Here is a 19,308-nt window from a genome sequence, read left to right as displayed (position 1 = left end):
CCATGCACAGGCCCAGATGTCCACATGGTCAAGGTTGTCCTTGGGGTGTAGCCGGTGTGGCCATGATCATGAGCCTGGTGTGCTGGGGAGGGGGCAAATGCCTCCAGAGGAGAAGCTTCTCAGGAATCTCTCCTGGGTCCTGCCTGAGATTAGTGACAGTGGTTCTCAGCATCTCTAGGAAGGTGCTACCTATCATAGGGGCAGGGTAAGATCAGGTGTCTAAGCCACCGCTCTCTTCCCCAGAATACACCTGGGCTGAATCGGCCACAGCCCCAGTTGTTTTGACTGCCTGGCCAGAGGCTGCTGCTTGCTGTACTCACCATCCTTCCCTGTAAGGACTGTAATTTGGCTTTCTAAGTGCTCATTTGTGGTTTCTAGACACCCGATGGTATAATTACAGAAATGGCCTTGCCACCTCCCTGACTCTGGATCAGGTGTACCTGTTGGTCCAGGTTTGCAGCTGGACGTTCTGAAGACATAAATCAGCCCCTTGCCCCAGCCCTGTCCTAAGTGCCATGGAGGGGTCTCCTCACTTCATGGGGGAAGAGACTTGAGAGCAGTGAGCAAGGTCTCAGTCTCGTGGTGGAGAATGAAGGCAGGGAGCCAGAAAACAGAAGGAAGGGGCTATTCCTGTTTTGGACAACCTGGAAGTTGGAAACCAGAGGCACGTTAGGAAGCTAGTCTGGGGCAGAGGCTTGAGGAAGGGGATGAGATGAGCAGGAGGGACCCTGGAGCATAGCTCCCTCCCTGCAAACATGTGAAAGGCTGCTTCCCAAAGCAGAGAGGCCAGCCCTGTTGGTGCACAAAATCATTCCAGCCTCTGTCACAGCCTGTTTTATAGTACTGACATTATTTCGATGTGTATTAGAAAAGATGTCATTCAACAGTGAAAAAGTCACCTTATAAAATAAATATATTAGGTAAACTTGCAAGCCAATCTAAGGAAAAAAATATTACAGAGAGTACAGTCTAGGTCGTTTGTAGATATGAGCAAAATCCTGGCATAACACTTGAATGGCTGCAGTTGGGGAAATACTTAAGGAGTCATATTCATTTTAGAGAGGGGCAAACAGGTACTGGCTGGAGAGGCCTGCAATCCCAGCATAGGTCTGGGTTGGCTGCCAGGGCTGAGCCAGCTCCCGAAGGCTATGAGAAGTGCACCATTGGGCAAGCTGCAGCAGTGTAGACAGCTTGGGATGGCACCACATTTTTCTCCTTTGGAGTCAGTGTCCTCTGAATCAGAGAAGGGGTTGCGACTCAGAAATGTCCCCAAATATGGAAAAATTTGCCAGAGGGAAAGAGAAATTTGAGCTTCTTCTGTGTCACTCCATAAGGCAGAACCACAGCCAAGAAGCATATGTTGGGGGGAGGCGATTTCAACTCGCAGTGAGGAAGGGCTTTCTTCTAATGGAAACTGTCTGAACATGGACCCCAGGGCAGAGGACAGCGGTCCTCTCACTGGTCTCCAGTAGGGCTGGGGAAGGGCACGCCCTCTGGCTCCTCCCAGCAAGTACAGTGTGACCCTTCAATGAGGCAAGGTGAGAGAGATGAGACTGCCATGTTCTCAGAGGAAGCTGTGGAGAGGGTCTACTAGAGGACTCGTGGCCCGTGTTCCCAAGGCCCAGCTGCGTGCCTGAGGGGAGATGCTCCACAGGCCAGGTGAGGCCAACTCTGGTTGTTGGGAATGAATGAGAGCAAGGAGAGTGAGGCTCTGTGGAACCTGACAGAAGGTGCTCCTTCCCTCAGCCCTTAGGAGATGTTAGGATGGAGACCCTGCCTCAGACATCTGGGGATTCTGGTCTATGGAAAACAGCCACAGCCTAGAGTGGAGTGTGTAAGAATGAAGAACATGGCCACCCTGCTGTCCAGCCTGAGGTCCAGGTTGGATCCCCACACCAGACCGAGGCAGGTAATTGATGGTGCTGGAGGCCTTTGGAGGTGTCTGCCCAACTGACTCACGAGGTGGGGCCCAGTTTGGCAATCTGAACCCCATGTTTGGGTGGTAGGGCACTCATGCTGCATGGGTTTCCTCAGGGAGAAAACCCAAGACATCACTTACTCTGTTCCTTCTACTTCCATCTGAGGCTGTCCCCCATCAGTGGGAGAGCTGTGAGCCAGCCACACTCGTTTCCCTGGAGGAATGTGGAGAGCACACAGGCTGTGGGAATCCTCGAGAGGGTGCAAGGTGATGGGGAGGGCAGAATTCCTAAGGAGCCAGAGCTATTTTCAGGTGAAGGACAGTCTGTAGCTTGCACTCCCAGCTGAGGTCATTATGAGATAAACCTATTAGGCATGCCCCATTCTCAAGGAGTAGAATCTTCATCCAAATCCTAATACAAAGGGTACTCTCTGTTTTCTGCCAACTAAGAAGACTATGGGGCTTTGGGAAGATTGACAGAGCCCATTCTGTTTGGGGAATGTCCCTCTGGGGACTGTCTGGAAAAGAGTGGGGCCATTTTCCCTGCCTCCCTCATAAGGAACTGGACCATTGGTAAATGTCAGCATTTGTCCAGCAGGCCAAGGTCCTCAGGGAGGACATCAGTTGTGATGTCACATTCCAGGACAGATACATTCTTCACCAACTGTCAGAGACTCTTGCCTATGAATTCCCACCTTGCCTTTGTTGGCCACACCAGCGTGACGACCTATGGCTGGTGGCAGTTGATGGGGCGAGAACCCAAGGTGAACAAAAGCTGCAATGGGTGAAGTCAGGTGACCAGGAAATGAGGCCACTGAACTGCCAAGACCAAAGACCAATCCCCTCAAAACAACCTGGCAAAGTGGAATGCTCTTTACCAAGCAACCTGCCCCCCCCCCCCCACTGCTGCCCGCCGCTTCCCTTCCTCTGCCCTACCAGAGGCCAGGCTCCAGGATGGAGCAGACATGAACTTCATGGTTCACACTCATCAAATAGTAACCAAAGGATGGGTCTAATTCAGCCTAGGTTCTTCCTACCCTCAGCCAATGAGTGAGAACCTGCAACTGTCAAGAACCAGCACTGCTCCTGCTATACCTTGGGGCAAGGAAATGTGGAGGGATCGGGAGGGAAAGTCAGTACTGAGGAAGATAGGCACAGGGACCCATCCAGAGTGAACTCTTCACCTGAGAGCAGTGGACAAAATCCCCGAATGCATACAAACCCTGGAGCAGAAAAAAACATGTATTTGGCAGAGGAACCACAGTGGATGCTGAATGTAGCCTGTTCACTGTTGCTCCGTGGACATTGTTCCTGGTGGCACAACACATGGAGAGGACAAAGACATGAGACCTAAGGTGGTCTTCTCTTCCATGGACCGTTTTGGAGGTGGGCTGTGAGGAGCAGAACCCGGGAAGCAGGAGGGATAGGCAGGACTAGGTGGAGGAGGCAGGACAAGGTGGAGGAGAGGGTTACCTGGGTGTGGTGTGGAGGACAAAGAGTAGGTTCCTTGGCCAAAGCTGATCTGGATATAGACAGTGTATTTGTTTCCTGTTGTTGTTGTTGTAACAAATTATCAGAAACTCATTGGTGGAAATAACACAAACTTATTATCTCACAGTTCTGGAGGTTAGAGTTGGAAAGGGGTATCACTGGGCTAAAATCAAGGTGTGGGCAGGGCTGCGTTTCTTCTGGAAGCTCTAGGGCAGAATTCACTTCCTTGCATTTTGCAGCTTTTGGAGGCCACCTACCTTCCTTGGCTCACAGGTTCTGTTCTCTCTTCTTCACAGATGACAACAGTGGTCAGGCTCTTCTTGCCTGACGTCACTCAGATCTCCCCTCTGCCTCCTTCCTCCACATTTGGGGACCCTTGGGATTGTGTTGGGCCCACCTAGATAATGTAGGGTAATTTCCCAATTTTAAGGGCAGCTGGTTAACAGCCTTAATTTTTTTCTGCAGCTTTAATTTAATTTAATTTAATTTAATTTTCCTTTGCCATGTAGCATAACCTGAGCCCACCACAGATGGTAGTAGGGATGATGAGGTAGGGGGATCAGAGGAATAAGGAGGTGAGAATAAAGTCATTAGAAAGCTTCTGCGTGTTCTTGAGCAAAGGAAGGCAACGCTTTACCAAGTGACTGGGGATAACTTGATTCTCAGGGTTAATAATGTGAGATCATTTTCCAGATTCAGAACAATGGAGCCATGTTATGTCTGAGGTCTTGCAGACCATAACACGTTATTGTTCTCTGTGGAAGGCAGCGTGCCAACCTGCAGGAGGCTGTGGCTGGTGCCAGAGTGAGGGGCCCCAGCCCTCGGGGATGCCCAGGTCAGCTGGAAGCTGGGGACTGCCCAAGAGGCTGGATAGGTCATGACATTTTGGCAGTGAAGCATCGATTGCCACCAAGTGTCTCCTTAGCCCTGAATGGCGAGGCTGCCCTTTCCAAGGAGATCTGGAGAGTAAGGAGGTCGATGGGTGGGACAAGCCCTTAGGGCAGACTCAAACCGGTTGGGTTCCTGGGCTGCTGAGGAGAGAAGTAGGGCATGGTGGGGGAGGAGGGGTCATCGTGAATGGAGCTTTTGTTCATTCCTTGGCACATACCCTGTCTGGGAAGGCTGATGGATAAGTGGAGAACACTCAGGCCTCATAGATACAAAGAATCAGGAAGTCCCACCTTGTGGGGGCATCATGGTGTTGATGGCCCTAGTGATGCTTCGAGAATTTCTGCATGAGCAGGGCTTGGGGCTTAAAGACTGTGATCTGATTGGAAAGAGGTAATGGCACAGCAGACTGGTCTCAGAGCTGGTGTGCAGAGAAGCACACTGTTTTCATTTAGGTGGTATGTTTATTTGAGGAGGCTTTGGTGTGTGGGTTGCTGATGGAGATCACGGAGGTGTTTGGCTCCTCAGGTGCTTGGCTTGTGTGCTGGTTGAGAACATGGGCTCTAGGAACAGCCAGACTGGGGATCCAATCTCAGGTTTGACACTTACTAGCTGTATGACCTTAGACAAGACACAATTAGTTTCTGAGGTTCAGAAAATGGGGATGATAATAGCCTTATTACCCATGGTAACGCAAGTAGTAAATAAAACAATGCACGTTCAATCTTTTCTTTTTTCAATATATGAAATTTATTGTCAAATTGGTTTCCATACGACACCCAGTGCTCATCCCAAGAGGTGCCCTCCTCAATACCCATCACCCACCCTCCCCTCCCTCCCACCCCCCATCAACCCTCAGTTTGTTCTCAGTTTTTAAGAGTCTCTTATGCTTTGGCTCTCTCCCACTCTAACCTCTTTTTTTTTTTTCTTCCCCTCCCCCATGGGTTTCTGTTAAGTTTCTCAGTATCCACATAAGAGTGAAAACGTATGGTATCTGTCTTTCTCTGCATGGCTTATTTCACTTAGCATCACACTCTCCAGTTCCATCCACGTTGCTACAAAGGGCCATATTTCGTTCTTTCTCATTGCCCTGTAGTACTCCATTGAATGCACGTTCAATCTTAGCACAAGTTCAGGCACACCGTGAGACTCTGATAGCTATTTATTTCAAAGAAGAGCTGGAGGAAATCAGACCCAATGTCACCAAAAGAAATGAGGCCACATATCCGAGTGAGATGGGGTTCATCTCTTTTCTGAGTGGGGTGGTCCCATTGAAGGAGCTGGTCTACTCCCTATGAGTCCACTTGGTAGCCCAGCCCATCCCAAAGACTCAAAAATGCCAAATAACCCTCAGGCTGGGTCGTCCCCTCTTATCCGCTCCTCTTTGTGGCCTCTGCTCATCCAGAGCAAAGTTCTGGGGGCCCTGTCTTGGTATCCTGGTGTAGGGAGCTTCAAGGGTGGGAAAGATGAGCAATAGAAGGAAAAGCTAAAGGCCGAACAAAGACACTGGGCCACACATGCAGCATTGGATAAGTGGTTTTCAGACACAACTCAGCCATCTGGGATAGGCTGCTGCAGAGATATCTGGGCCTTTGCCCCGTGTCTGGTGCCAGGGACATAGGGAGAGGAGTGATAGTAGGTAATCCCTGAGATTCACCTCCCCAGGGACGTGGCGTAAGATGATCCAATCCACTGCAGTCTTGCCCCAGAGTCCCAGCTGCCTCACCCCAGGTTCTGGCAGTCCAGAGAGGGGAGGGGTATCCCCAAGGATCCACCCTTCTATCCCTAGTCAAGGTTAGAGTCTCCTCTCCCCCAAGGCTGCTGCAGGATACTGACACATGCTGACTCCTGAATGGCATCTAAGGCCCTCTGTGTCTGCTGCCCTCACAGGCTGGCCGGAGACCAGAGCCGCTGCCGAAGTCCTCCTCAGGTCACGTCGGGGTCATGAGCCAACAACCTGAATGTCCATAATGGTGAAGACAAGGGCTTTTGGAGTCATACCTGCCTGGGTTCTTATCTAGGCTCTGTCACTTACCAGCTACTTAACCTCTCTGGGCCTCAATTTCCTCATTTGTAAAATGAGGACAATAACGGGCCCACCCAATGAGGGTGTAAGGATGAAATGAGTTACTATATCCAGAACTGTGCCTGGCCTTCAGCCAGTGCTATATAAGTGTGCCTGTTGTTACTGTCTTCTACCACACCACAAAACGTATCCTGGGCACTGACTCAGCCCATGTTCTGGGTTGTTTGGGGGATCATGGAAAGTCCAATTTCAGAGAGGCACCCAGCTGGCCACTGTCAGACACCCGTTTGGAACAGACTGCCTGAGAGGCCTCTGGGTCTTTGCCTCGTGTTTGGTGCCAGAGAAACCAAGACAGAGTCTGAGACGGAGACAGAGAGACAGAGACAAAGATAGAGGCAACACTCAGTGTAACAGCCCCTCTTAGCATGAAAGCCGGGCCCTGGGGTAGGGGTGTGAATGGATCCACCTGACTGGACAGCAGAGTTGAGGCTGAATGGCCACAGGAACCCAGAGACTGGGTGGGATGAGGGACAAAGGAGCCCTTGGCAACTCCTCCAGAGGGTATGGATTTGAGGAGACAGCCAGCTGAGGGCCTGATGTGGTTTAGACACAGGCCAACGCTCACATGTGATCCTCAGTCCTTCTCTTGGTGGGAAGAGGGATGGGAGAGGGGCAGGAAGAAAGGGGTTTCCATCCATTGCTCCTCTCCCCATCTGGCACCAGCACCCACAGCCTGGAGGGACCAAGCCTGTAACAGGCAGACACCTTGGCTAAAAGGGCCTTGGCACTGACTTTGGCTCACAGGCTAGTCTCCCTCCAGCCCTTGACGACCACCCACTGTCCCCAGGCGATGATGTAGGTCACCGTCCTCAGCCTGGCAAGGAGATTGGGGAGACCCAGCCCTGTCCTCAGACGCTGTGTCTCCCCCACGGGCCTGTCCTCTTCACTGCTGCACCCCCACGGTGGCAGCCCAGTGCATGGTCCCCCACAACTGCTCAAAGCACTTGTGGTGAATGAAGAAATGAGTAAAGGGTTGGTACAAGTGTTTTCCCAGTTGCCTGGGACACTGTGTCTCTCTTGGAAAAAGCTAACCTCTTTTCATGAGCCCTCGACAGTGACTGTCGGTCCCAGCGGGCGGTGAGCAAGGCCCACAGTTTATGTGCCTATGGGGTGTGAAGACAGGATCTGTGAACATGCAGAGGGTATGGCTGGGCTGGGCAGGAATCGGTGTGCCTCCAGGAATGTCCCAACACCCAGTGTTTCCTGAGATGGCCCTGGGTTTTCTTCTCCCTCTTCCCCAACCTCACTGTCTGGGCCCACTCACTCCATACGATTATAGCTAGCTAGGTCACAGCTGGGAGCGGCGGTGGAGGGGTGGGGGTGGCAAATGGAAGCCAGACTCTGTCCCCATGCCTTGCCCTAGGGCAGGAACGAGGAGGCAGTGTACCAGGCAGAACCTCCAGAGGACAGCTCCTGCCTCTGTCTCCGCCTTCCCTCCCCTCCTGGCAGCCGGTGGGGGGGGTGGGGGGGGTGGGGGCGGTGTAGGAAAGAGCAGGAAGAAAAGGGACAGGGCAGGTTAGGGATACAAGAGAGTCTCCTTGCAGTCTCGGACCCGGTCAGGAGAGAAGCCTGCTATCAGCGAGTCGTGTCCCTGCCTCTCCTCCATAGAGAAGCTACTGCGGTTTTCCAGAGTACCAGGCACACTCACACCCACGTGTAAGGACCAAAGCAAATGCCAAGAGAGTGGTGAAAGCCCTTCTTTGCTTCCTCACCATTTCAGATGTACAGATGCCAAGTTCGTAGGACAGTGCCTTGCATGTGGGAAGGCCTACAGAAGTGTTTATTTAAAAAAATAAAAAATAAAACCACCCTCCATGAGAAAGCAAAGCACAGAGCGTTTTGCTGTATACCCTTTTTAAGTCCCTCTGACTAATTAAAGTATTTGTTGATTTCCAGCCCAGAGTTTCAATCAACCCAGGGGGATTTTCAAAGGCTTTGGTATGCCATTGGCAAAACACCCTTCAAATGAGCAAAGAGCATTCCCCAGGCTTGCAGGGGCCTGTCGGAGGGCAGCTCAGAGCTCAGTCCCACAGGCGCCCATTGCCTGCTCCCCAGGGCCCCCTGCATGTCTGCCCCACCCTTCCTGCCAACCCCAGCCAGCTCTCAATCACAACTCCAGCTCATGCTGTCCCCTTCCTACCGCCTGTGCAGACCCTGCTTTCTCCCAGCATCGCGGGGGGAACTGCAGTGCAAGGCTGGGCCCGGATGTCCAGGGTCCCAGAGTTCCAGGGCTGCCTGAGGACGAAAACGTGGCCCACAGTGGGCGCACAGGCTTCTCCACCCATGCTGCAGCTCACAATTTGTGTGAAACCCTTGCACAGGAAGAGTCAACCCCAAGGGCCCACTCGTCACCATGACCCAAATAACAGCAACAGGGCCCTACCTCCAAAACCCACCTGAGCCAAGATGGAGCGCTTGCTTATGGACATTCGCATCCCTACCCAGGTCTGTTTGCAGATGTGGGGGGTGACAGTCCCTGAGAGGTGGGGTGGCCCTTGCAGCAGCATGAGGAAGTGCGGGTACACGTGGCCACAGGAGGGAGGGGTGGGGTGTTGGGCTCCCCAGTCCTCTATGGCCCTGCAATCCTGAGAATCCAGCTGAGATCAAAGCTGGGACCCACAGTTGGGGTGCAGGCAGGATTCCGCTGACTTTGGGTGGAGGCAGGAAAATTCTTCCCTCAGTTCCTCCCTGAGGCAGGGCTTTGTGAGGAGGTGCTGGGGCTGGCACGAAGTCCCCATCCCGCCGGATCTGGTTCTGCGCTCCCAGATGGGGCTGCCAAACACTGCCCAGTGAATAGGGTGATTCATGCCCCAACTATGGCTCCCCACTTTTTGTGCTGAACAGGCATGGGATAGAAAGTCTGCAAAAGCAAAGGCAAGAAGGACACTGCAACTTTCTCTTTCTCCCAGAGGGGGATGTGGAGGCTGGGGCAGGGCACAGGGGCTGCTAGTGAGCTCAGGTGCTCTCAGGGCTGGGGTGGTGGGACAGGAATGGAGCAAAGTCCATGGGATGAAGAGTCATGAGCTCTGTCCTCAGAGGCTGAAGGGGACAAGAGACCACCTTCTGAACATGGACCTGGGGATAGACGCAGGTGGACAGGACTCTGGGACTTGGCACGGGGCAAGGGAGAGCCTCACACAAAGATCTGGGGAAGGAGTGGAAGGAGGAGATGCCTTACGCCTGTCAGTTCCATTCAAAAACTGTTTGCTGAGCACCTCCGGTGTGTAAGGCTGGGCAGATCGTGTGGTGGCAAGGTGAAGGTGAGCCAGGTGTGTTCCCTAACCCTGGGGAGTGTCCAGCTTGGGGAGACCTCGAGGGTGTGTGCAAACCATCTTCTGTCCCGTGTATGTTCTACTCCTCACGTCTCTTCCACATTGCGGTGGGGCTCCACGGATGGGGCCCTGGGCTGGAATCGTGGGATTTAGCCTAGTCCTTGCCCGTGGACACCTGGACTTAGGCTTCTTCCTGCCCGCTCTGTGGGGCACGTCCTGTTTAGGAAATGCTGCCCAGATGTGACGTCCCCTCACCTCCGTGATGGAGGCTAGTGCGTCCTGCCTCCCTCTGCAGGGAGGCCAACAGGGCCATCCACTGCAGTGCATTTAGCCCTGTGCTCGTCGTCTGCTGATGGGAAAAGCTAAGAGACGTGTGCTGCCAATACTTGGTAACTCACTCTGTGGGTGCCCAGCAGAGAAGCTCAGTGAGCTCCGCGTAATCCCTCTCTTCCTGCCACGGTGAAATGCTAGCCGGCCTGGGACTCTCCCACACTGAGCTGCTGCTGGTGCCTGGCTCCCCCCTTATTTATAGCTTGCCGGGTCTGGCACAGCAGGAGGGGTTGCCTACCTGCTTAGGGGAGGGCTCCCACAAAGCTTGGACCGAAAAGTGCTGCTTCCCCCACCCTCCCCCACCCCAAGTCAGGCACCCAAACTCTCCCTGCCACAGTTCTTCGCCACCCACACACCCTTGGTCCCTGGCACTGAATCCGAGGTTGGCACACTCTAGAGATTCTCAGACTGGCCAGAATGCATTCCTGTTCCGCCGAGGCCTTCTTTTTCCTCAGCAAAGCCCAGAGGAGGAGGGATGGGGAGAAGAGAATGCTCCAGTGTCTCAGGAGGGGTGGGGCTGCCCTGAGGGCAGCGGACACTGTACCCAGAACCTGTGCGGGGCGGGGTGGGGGTGGGGGTGGGTGCATACCCTGATGGTGATCTCCCCAGACACCCGCTGTCCACTTGGGCCTGATCTATCAGCTGCTGGGAGTAGTCCCCCAGTATGTCTCCGGGTCCCCAAGACATTCACATCCGTTCCCCAAGAGGCAACAAAGTGTGAAATTGGCGAGCTCAGTAAAAGTAATCTCTGAGAGTCTCAGGAATTCTCTAGGCAGGGGAGGCAACCCAAACCTCATTGCCCAAGACCTGTGAGGCGAGCTCTGGCCATCGGTCTGTCTGTCTGGATTTACCTGTCCACTGCTTGCTCATCGCAGCCCTCTGGTGAACGAGCACATCTTAGCTGATTCCCAGCAGCTCAGAGTCATTTTCCCACAGCTCGGGCTTCCCTGTAGCGAACTGCAGGCCTGACTAGAGATTCTTGAGCCTGGGCTGGGTCCTCCTTCCTTTACTCCCGCGAATGTAGCCCCTCAGCCCTGAGGCTCTCAGTCCATCCCCGACTTCCAGCCCCAGCCGGGGGGTGCCCCCCACCCTGCCCCAGCTCTTAATCACCCAGTGCTGTGCTGACTCAGAGTCCTGCTTCTGTTTGGAGGAGGCCGAGAGGTGATCCCACTCAGGTCTGCGGCCAAAGGAGGGGTGTGGTTTAAGACAGACACTTGCTAAGCCTAAGCAGACCCCCTCTCCTCCATGCGGTGCCACAGCCCCCCTGGACAAGCACAGCAGAGGGGGCTTGCAGGGGTCCTGTCTAAAGTGACTGTGGCAGACAGCTATGCCTGCCTCCCCCCCCCAAATCTGCTCCGCCTAGCCTATCTGGCAGGACAATCCATAGTCGTGGGATTCCATTTTCTGTTCCCCTGGCCCTCAAGGAAACTTTGGGCTGGCGCTTAGAGAAACCACAGTAGTCCCCGCTGCTTGCAACGGGGTGGTTCGCCGTTATAACAGGCCGACAGATTCTCAACATGTTCCTGATGAGATTAGAAGCTCCTGCAGGTATGTGTTTGTGGCAGCCTTCAGCCTGTATCAACAGATACGATGACTCATTTCTTCCCTAGTGGAATAACTGAGGGCTTGCTGGAACACACCTGGGGGGCTGAGGGGAGGGGGACGGGCAGAGCAGCTCCCTCTGAAGAGAGACGTGACTGCCAGGCTGAGTCTAGGGACCTCTTGTGAGGGATCGCATGGGCCCCTTGGGTTTGCTAAGCCCTCATGGGGTCCTGCCCAGGCCGAAGAGCAAGGGGAAAGGTCAAAGCCACAGAAAATCTCGAATCAGGAGGAGCTACGGAGCGACAGGCCTTGCCCCTGCAGGCGCAAAGAGGTCTAGACCAGGGGCTGAGGACACCCTACATTCTCTGTTTCTGGAGCCTGGGGCTTGGGGAGCCTTTCTGGTGCAGACGTTGCCAGAGAACCTGCCCAGTGGGCTCTGGGATGCTAACTTGGCCTCCCCCAAGAAAGCAAATTGTGCGGCAAAGGACAGACGTCTATTTTCCCCTCCAGCACGTAGCTGAGCTCTGAGGCCACAGATGCCCTTACAAGTGCCCAAAGCCCTGCAGCAACCTCCTGCCTAAAAGAGTAAAAAAAAAGCAGTTCCCTGCCAGTGGGGACTCACTTTCCTCCAGTTCGTGAACTGTGTACACCGGGCTGAGATGGTTGACAGCATCCCTGGTCCTGTAAGGACCCCTTAGGATAGCGGCCAAATGCCCCCCTACTTATCTGGTGCCCTTCTTGGTGCTCACAGCCCCGGGCCCCCATGGCGAAGAGAGACTGGCTGGCAGCATCGCCAGCTTTCTGCCAAGACATCAGCGCTGCAAGGCAAGGTTATTCCTAACTGAGCACAGCCTGCCAGGAAGCAAGCGTTTGCGCCCCACACCACTGTGCAGGTGTGACGGTGAGCTCACAGCTGCCCCCCAGGCATGCCCAGCCCACTTCATCATTCACAGCTCGACAGTTCTCCCGCCCAACCCGGTCCTAGAGGATAAAAAGGGGGGATTGAAGTTCCTGGGTAACAGAGCCGCCTTCTGCGTCCTGCCGAGCTCTGTTCTCGTCAGCACTTCCCGACCCCTAGTGCCCGGTACTCTTGCTCCGCCAGGAACAAGCCATCATGTCTCGCCAGTCGAGTGTATCCTTCCGGAGTGGGGGCGGCCGTAGCTTTAGCGCTGCCTCTGCCATCACCCCGTCTGTCTCCCGCACCAGCTTCACCTCCGTGTCCCGGTCCGGGGGTGGCGGTGGCGGCTTCGGCAGGGTCAGCCTAGGGGGTGCTTGTGGAGCAGGTGGCTATGGCAGCCGGAGCCTCTACAACCTGGGAGGCTCCAAGAGGATCTCCATCAGCACTAGTGGTGGCAGCTTCAGGAACCGATTTGGTGCAGGTGCTGGAGGCGGCTATGGCTTCGGAGGTGGAGCCGGGAGTGGATTTGGTTTTGGCGGTGGAGCCGGTGGCGGCTTTGGGCTCGGTGGCGGCGCTGGCTTTGGAGGTGGCTTTGGTGGCCCTGGCTTCCCTGTGTGCCCCCCCGGAGGCATCCAAGAGGTCACCGTCAACCAGAGTCTCCTGACTCCCCTCAACCTGCAAATCGACCCCACCATCCAGCGGGTGAGGACTGAGGAGCGGGAGCAGATCAAGACCCTCAACAACAAGTTCGCCTCCTTCATCGACAAGGTGAGCCGGGGTCCTTTTTGAAAAAAACAATATGAGTGTGTATATAAATGCCAAAGAAAGGGGGAAGAAGGGAGGTTTTCTGACTTTGTGCAAATACCTGCATAGGTGTCTGTTATGGTTTTTTCTGTGTGCTGGATTTGTGGCCCATTTTCTTAGACTGGCAGCACAGAAGAGCGGGTCTTATTGCTTCTATTTCTTCATCTTCAGAGATTACCCCGAAAGGGCTCCTTGATTCCTGCGGGACAGAGAGATGAATTCTATGCCTCACGTAACAGGGCTGATTGAATAGAAAAGTAGATGAGTTCATCGGGCAGTAATCTGAGTAGCTTCACAGCCACCACTGCACCAGGCCACGCACCACCCAGCTGTGCCCACGGTGCAGGCTGTGTGTCCTGTCTCCCATAGAACAGTGAGGTTGGGCACCTCACTCTGGACCTCCCTTCCTGGGGCCCAGGGCCAGGCATGGTGGCGCATGGTGAGGTGGGGGGGGGGGGGCAGCATGAAATGGGAGGAAAACTGGTGAATTGACCATTGAGACACGGAATTCAAGTTTCTCCACCTTCACACTCTGCCTTCTCCAGGTGCGGTTCCTGGAACAACAGAACAAGGTCCTGGACACCAAGTGGACTCTGCTCCAGGAGCAGGGCACCAAGACCGTGAGGCAGAACCTGGAGCCCTTGTTTGAGCAGTACATCAACAACCTCAGGAGACAGCTGGACAGCATCCTGGGGGAGAGGGGCCGCCTGGACTCAGAGCTGAGGAACATGCAGGACCTGGTGGAGGACTTCAAGAACAAGTGGGTTGTGGGGAGCAGAGATGGGGCGGGTGGTGTCTTTTTGGCACCAGATGCACTTCATAACCAGACTGCTTGCCACTTACGCTTTCCCCACGGGCTAGATGTGTATACCTTTCCATGGACACCTGAAGTACTAGGGAAAGAATCCAGCCCATGTTTAGAAAGTACCAGGCCCAAGTTCAGTCCATTGGTAAGGCACTTAGCCACCAGCCAAAGCAGCAAGCTCAGTGCCCTTGGTACCACCTGGCGAAATAAACATCATGTAATCCTTGCTCTTTGGGGCTTTTCTCCCCAGGACACTGGAAGGATACAACATGGGCTTTCTGATGGGTGGCCCCCAAAGCAGGAACTGAGGACATAACCCAACATAAGTGGCTCAAATAATTTCTTTAGTCCTTGTGAACAAGCAGCTGGGTTGGTAGTTTTTGGCTTGTTTTTTCACAAGGCCATGAAAGCTGAAAAAAAAAAAAAAGCAGTAGGGAAATTGACTAGAGGTGGAGCTGGGGAGAAACAGCACAGCTTCTTTCCAGGAATATTCCTGATACCACTGAATTGTAGCAATAATATAAAGATTATCTGGTAGGCAGTTACAGAAAAACCGATATCCTTATGGGTGAGGACCTTGCCCAGGGGTTCAGACTACCAGTGCTCCCCCACTCTCTGCCCTCATGATGCGAGAAGACCCTTCCTAGAGGGAAGGCAGGCTCACAGTTGTCTCCATGCAGTAAAGACCCCAGGCCTTACCTGTCCCTCATCTCCTGATCAGCATTTCCCATCCTTTTTACCACCAGGTATGAAGATGAAATCAACAAGCGTACCACTGCCGAAAATGAGTTTGTGATGCTGAAGAAGGTGCGTGGGTAGAAGACAGCCGATAGCCTATGGCTATGCTGTCTTATGGTGTCATTCATTTATGTCAGGGTAAAAATCGGGTGTGGTGCCAACCATCCCTGTTTCTCTAGGACGTGGATGCTGCCTACATGAATAAGGTGGAGCTAGAGGCCAAGGTCGATGCCCTAATGGACGAGATCAACTTCATGAAGATGTTCTTTGAGGCGGTAAGAAATGCCCCCTATTTGGGACCCAGAGACATGGCCACTGGGACATCACCAAGAATTAGGGGCTCCAGGATTGACCTCAGTGATTCCTAGGCTGTGGACACATCTCTGTCTCTCCTTCCCCCTTGGTACTACTCACACTTTGTTACTTATGAAGCCAACACTTTAAAAAAAGAAAGTCAAATTTAAAGCAAAAGACCTCTTCCACAGTCATTTTGCAGAGTGAGGTTTGGAGTGAGTTATTAGAGGTACAAGTATTCTTTTTCTGGCCACCTCCCCTTGCAGGAGTGCCACCCCCTCTCTGTTTTCTCCCAGATGCAGACCACACAGCTAGATTCTTTTAAAATAAAGTATGACCCAAGAAGATGTGAGTCTGAGAAGTTACATGATGCGGGTTTATTGGAGGTTCAGAGTTGTTAAAGTTTTTTTTTTTTAAGTAGATGGAGTAATGATTTGGATTGTTTATTAACTTATCTAAATTTTTGATGTAGGTGTTCTATTTCTTTTCTCAAGCTGACATACCACAATGAATGGAAGATTTGAATGGAACTGATATTAATGCTGACTTCAAATCTCCCCACAGGAGCTGTCCCAGATGCAGACGCATGTCTCAGACACTTCTGTGGTCCTGTCCATGGACAACAACCGGAACCTGGACCTGGACAGCATCATCTCTGAGGTCAAAGCCCAATATGAGGAGATTGCTAACCGCAGTCGGACAGAAGCTGAGTCCTGGTACCAGACCAAGGTGGGTGCTGTGGTGAATATATCCTGAGTGAGGGGATGGACACATGTCTAGGATTCCAGGTCATTGACAAAATGCTAAGGGTGGGGCTTCTGAAACCTGCTGAGGCCTCTTTGGATGACTTATGGGAACAATTACGCATGTATTTTCCATATAAAGTCAAGAACCTTAAGGAGAATCTCATTCTGAATCCCACACCTATGTCTCTATGAAAGCAAAGGCGCTAAAGGGAAAATGATCTAAGACCAGGTCCACCTGGACAAAGCTGAAACTAGCACCAGGCCCCAGACAACTACACTACTTGCCACCTTGGTAGCTCCTACCTGTGAGCTTTGGGAAAGTGTTTCCGCCCTCATATGATTGAGATCTTTCCTCTTTTCTGGTGGCATCAGTATGAAGAGCTGCAGCAGACAGCAGGCCGGCACGGGGATGATCTCCGCAACACCAAGCAAGAGATCTCTGAGATGAACCGGATGATCCAGAGGCTGAGAGCTGAGATTGACAATGTCAAGAAGCAGGTAGGGAGAGGTTGGAAGACCTCTGTTTGGTTTTGTTTTACTTTTTATAAACACACACACACACACACACACACACACACACACACACACATGCACACAGAGCTGGGACAAGTACCAGCATTTCAATGTTCTACACTCCACAATGACCAGGACAAATGTACTGGCTTCTCCCTGGAATCTCAGAATGAGATACCTCAGGCCTAGCTCAGCTACTAAAGAGTCCCCACTCTCTTCTTTCCCTCCGTAGTGTGCCAATCTGCAGAACGCCATTGCTGATGCTGAGCAACGCGGGGAGCTGGCTCTCAAGGATGCCAAGCACAAGCTGGCCGAGCTGGAGGATGCCCTGCAAAAGGCCAAGCAGGACATGGCCCGGCTGCTCAGGGAGTACCAGGAGCTCATGAACACCAAGCTGGCCCTGGATGTGGAGATTGCCACCTACAGGAAGCTGCTGGAGGGCGAGGAGTGCAGGTGGGCAACATAATGACTCACTTCACAAGCTCAGGATGGCCTCACATTTGATAATATGAAGCTTCTCCTCCACTACGGGGTGTAAATCACACAAACAAGTGACCACTATCTTGTGCATGATAATTATTCTTCACTAATCCAGTTTCAATCTGACACCAAGGCATACGGCTGACCTATACAATGTTTCTGACCCTGTTCCCAGCATCAGATTCCTCTCTTTCAAACAGCTAAGCAACTCAACAAATATCTTCCTCGTTCTTCAAGTATCTTTTCTTCAGGAAGCGTTTCATGATTACTCCAGCTGACTTGAATTCACTTGCATTTGGATTCTCAAACTACCCCGTTTTCTGCAATCTTCTGACACTATCCACTGTGTCCTTCCTGTTAGAAGTATTTCTGTCCATGCCAAGTCCCCTCAGAAGATGTCAGCTCCTACCAGGCCAAAACTGCTTCATATATATTCATATTTCCCACAACCTCTTACTCATAGTTTCTGTATAATGGGTGGAGGAGAATGTGAATTACAATCTTCCTCCCATAACCTGTTTTTAGGTCAACACCTCTTCATTGGAAGTCACTCTAGAGGGCTATCTCTTTCTCTGATTTAAGCAGCTTTTGGGCATGCAGTTTCCTTGTTTGTAAAAAAAGCTCTAAACATGACTATGGGAATTATCCACATGGACTACTACTGTCTTTTGGGGAGTTTTAAACTCTGACTTTAATTTTTCTCCTTTTAGACTGAGTGGAGAAGGAGTTGGACCAGTCAACATCTGTAAGTAAAGTTGAACAGACATTAACAATGATGATAACGTGGGGTATTTTGCACCAAGTCAAAATCCTACTATTTCTAGATACTAGTAACTCCCATCCCAATATATGATGTATTTAATACACTTAGTGGGAAGCAGGTGGTAGAGGGGAAAGAACACAGACTGAGACATGAACCAACATGGCGCATGTCTTGTTTCTTAAAGGGTATGGCCCTATATCCTACACATCTTGTAACCTTTCCCTGTTGTTGTCCTTACCTGCTGAAGACTTAGCACCATCCCTTGCCTTCTATGCTCACCAACTGTCTGTTAGGGACTTAACTAAATGGATTAGTTCTGGGCCTTCATTTGCTACTTTGTGAAAGGGGCCAGGTACAGTCCTAACATTAGCAGTATCAAATAATTTGGATGTGTAGGATCAATCAAACCAGCTGGTCTTACCAAGTTCTCTCCTCTTTTCTGCAGCTGTCATCACAAACAGCGTGTCCTCTGCCTACGGAGGCGGCAGTGGCTTTGGCAGTGGCCTTGGTGGAGGTCTTGGCGGTGGTCTTGGCGGTGGTCTTGGTGGTGGTCTTGGCGGTGGTCTTGGAGGAGGTGGCGGTGGGAGCTACTACTCCAGCAGCAGTGGAGGCGTTGGCCTCGGTGGTGGGCTCAGTGTGGGAGGCTCTGGCTTCAGTGCAGGCAGTGGACGAAGCCTGGGGGTGGGCTTTGGCAGTGGTGGGGGCAGCAGCTCCAGTGTCAAGTTTGTCTCCACCACCTCTTCTTCCCGGAAGAGCTTCAAGAGCTAAGAGCCTCCCGCAAGTCACTGCCTCTCAAGTGCAGCCACCAGACCTGTGGTGACCGCCTCTTCCAGGTGGTTGCCAAGCCAAAATTTTTCTTTTTCTGGAGCGTAGTCTAGAGCAAGCATATTGCAGAACTGCATTCTTTGGTTTCTGGAAGGGTCCACTCCCCAGTCTCTAGTCTCCCATGTCATGATTCTATGTTCTGCTTCAAATCAGCCTCTAGGTCTCTATAGCATGGTCCTTGATGTGAGAAGAATCCAAAGTTTTCTGGTATCTAAATCTTTCAGAACAGGGTCCCCATCCTAAGCCCAAATTTTGCTCTTGTTCTGACTACCTCCAGAGTGTGTTCAAATAAAAAATGCTTTTATAATATAAGCTGTCGTGCAGAATTGTTTTTTCAAGGCTTACAACCAGCTTAGAGACCCCATGAGGGGCAGTCTGTCCAGATGTGATTGGCTCCTCTGATGATTCATGGGGAGAATGGAATGACCTTGAAGGCAAAGTGGCCATCATGAGTGGTCCAGAGACTGCAAGAGGCAGAAGAGGAGGTTGCTAAAGCCTCTAAAATGAAGGAGTCTCTGAAGGGCATAAATGGTAATGTCCATTGTATTGCAATTTGGACAGATTTTAGAGCCTTTTGCTGGGAGGGGCCTGATTCAGGGTGGGCTGATTTGTAAGTAATAGCAGTAATGGGCTTAAGTGAGATTTGTAAATAAGGAATATGTTGCCTTCAGAACTCAAAAAAGCCTAAAAGACATTAGGCCTGTTCTAGTATTGTAGGTGCTAAAAGGGTCAATAGCTATTTCTTGACAGTGTCCATGTGGCCTTTGTATTACTAGATAATTTGAAGTATTTAACTGAGATGGAAGGAACTTGCACTATGTGTGGAGCAGTAGCCCATCCTCTTTTTTTTTTTGTGAGCTGCTTCGTATTTGCATGTCCTGAATGCATGTGTCCAGTGATCTTTTCAGAGGAGGA

At 52.0% G+C, this 19,308-nt stretch overlaps 1 protein-coding gene across 1 annotated transcript; it reads left to right on the top strand.

Moving 5' to 3' along the window:
* Positions 1–12,535: 12,535 nt before the first annotated feature.
* On the top strand, positions 12,536–18,705 carry KRT5 (keratin 5). Its single transcript, XM_004001288.6, has 9 exons — positions 12,536–13,193; positions 13,775–13,989; positions 14,781–14,841; positions 14,952–15,047; positions 15,631–15,795; positions 16,185–16,310; positions 16,558–16,778; positions 17,516–17,550; positions 18,014–18,705. The coding sequence occupies exons 1-9, from the start codon at positions 12,642–12,644 to the stop codon at positions 18,334–18,336; spliced, it is 1,794 nt and encodes a 597-aa protein (XP_004001337.3). The 5' UTR covers positions 12,536–12,641; the 3' UTR covers positions 18,337–18,705.
* The last annotated feature ends 603 nt before the right edge of the window (positions 18,706–19,308 follow it).

This window comes from Felis catus, chromosome B4, assembly GCF_018350175.1.
Source record: "Felis catus isolate Fca126 chromosome B4, F.catus_Fca126_mat1.0, whole genome shotgun sequence".
Classification (NCBI taxonomy): domain Eukaryota; kingdom Metazoa; phylum Chordata; class Mammalia; order Carnivora; family Felidae; genus Felis; species Felis catus.
The sequence above is the reverse complement of the archived record's forward strand: the minus strand, read 5'-3'. Positions and strand labels throughout refer to the sequence as shown.

What these genes read in the sequence shown, in the direction of transcription:
- KRT5 (XM_004001288.6), top strand. Translation starts at nt 12,642, where the DNA reads ATGTCTCGCCAGTCGAGTGTATCCTTCCGGAGTGGGGGCGGCCGTAGC. An exon ending in AGTTTGTGATGCTGAAGAAG is followed by an intron (nt 14,842 to 14,951) that starts GTGCGTGGGTAG and finishes CTGTTTCTCTAG; the next exon opens with GACGTGGATGCTGCCTACAT. An exon ending in AGTTGGACCAGTCAACATCT is followed by an intron (nt 17,551 to 18,013) that starts GTAAGTAAAGTT and finishes TCTTTTCTGCAG; the next exon opens with CTGTCATCACAAACAGCGTG.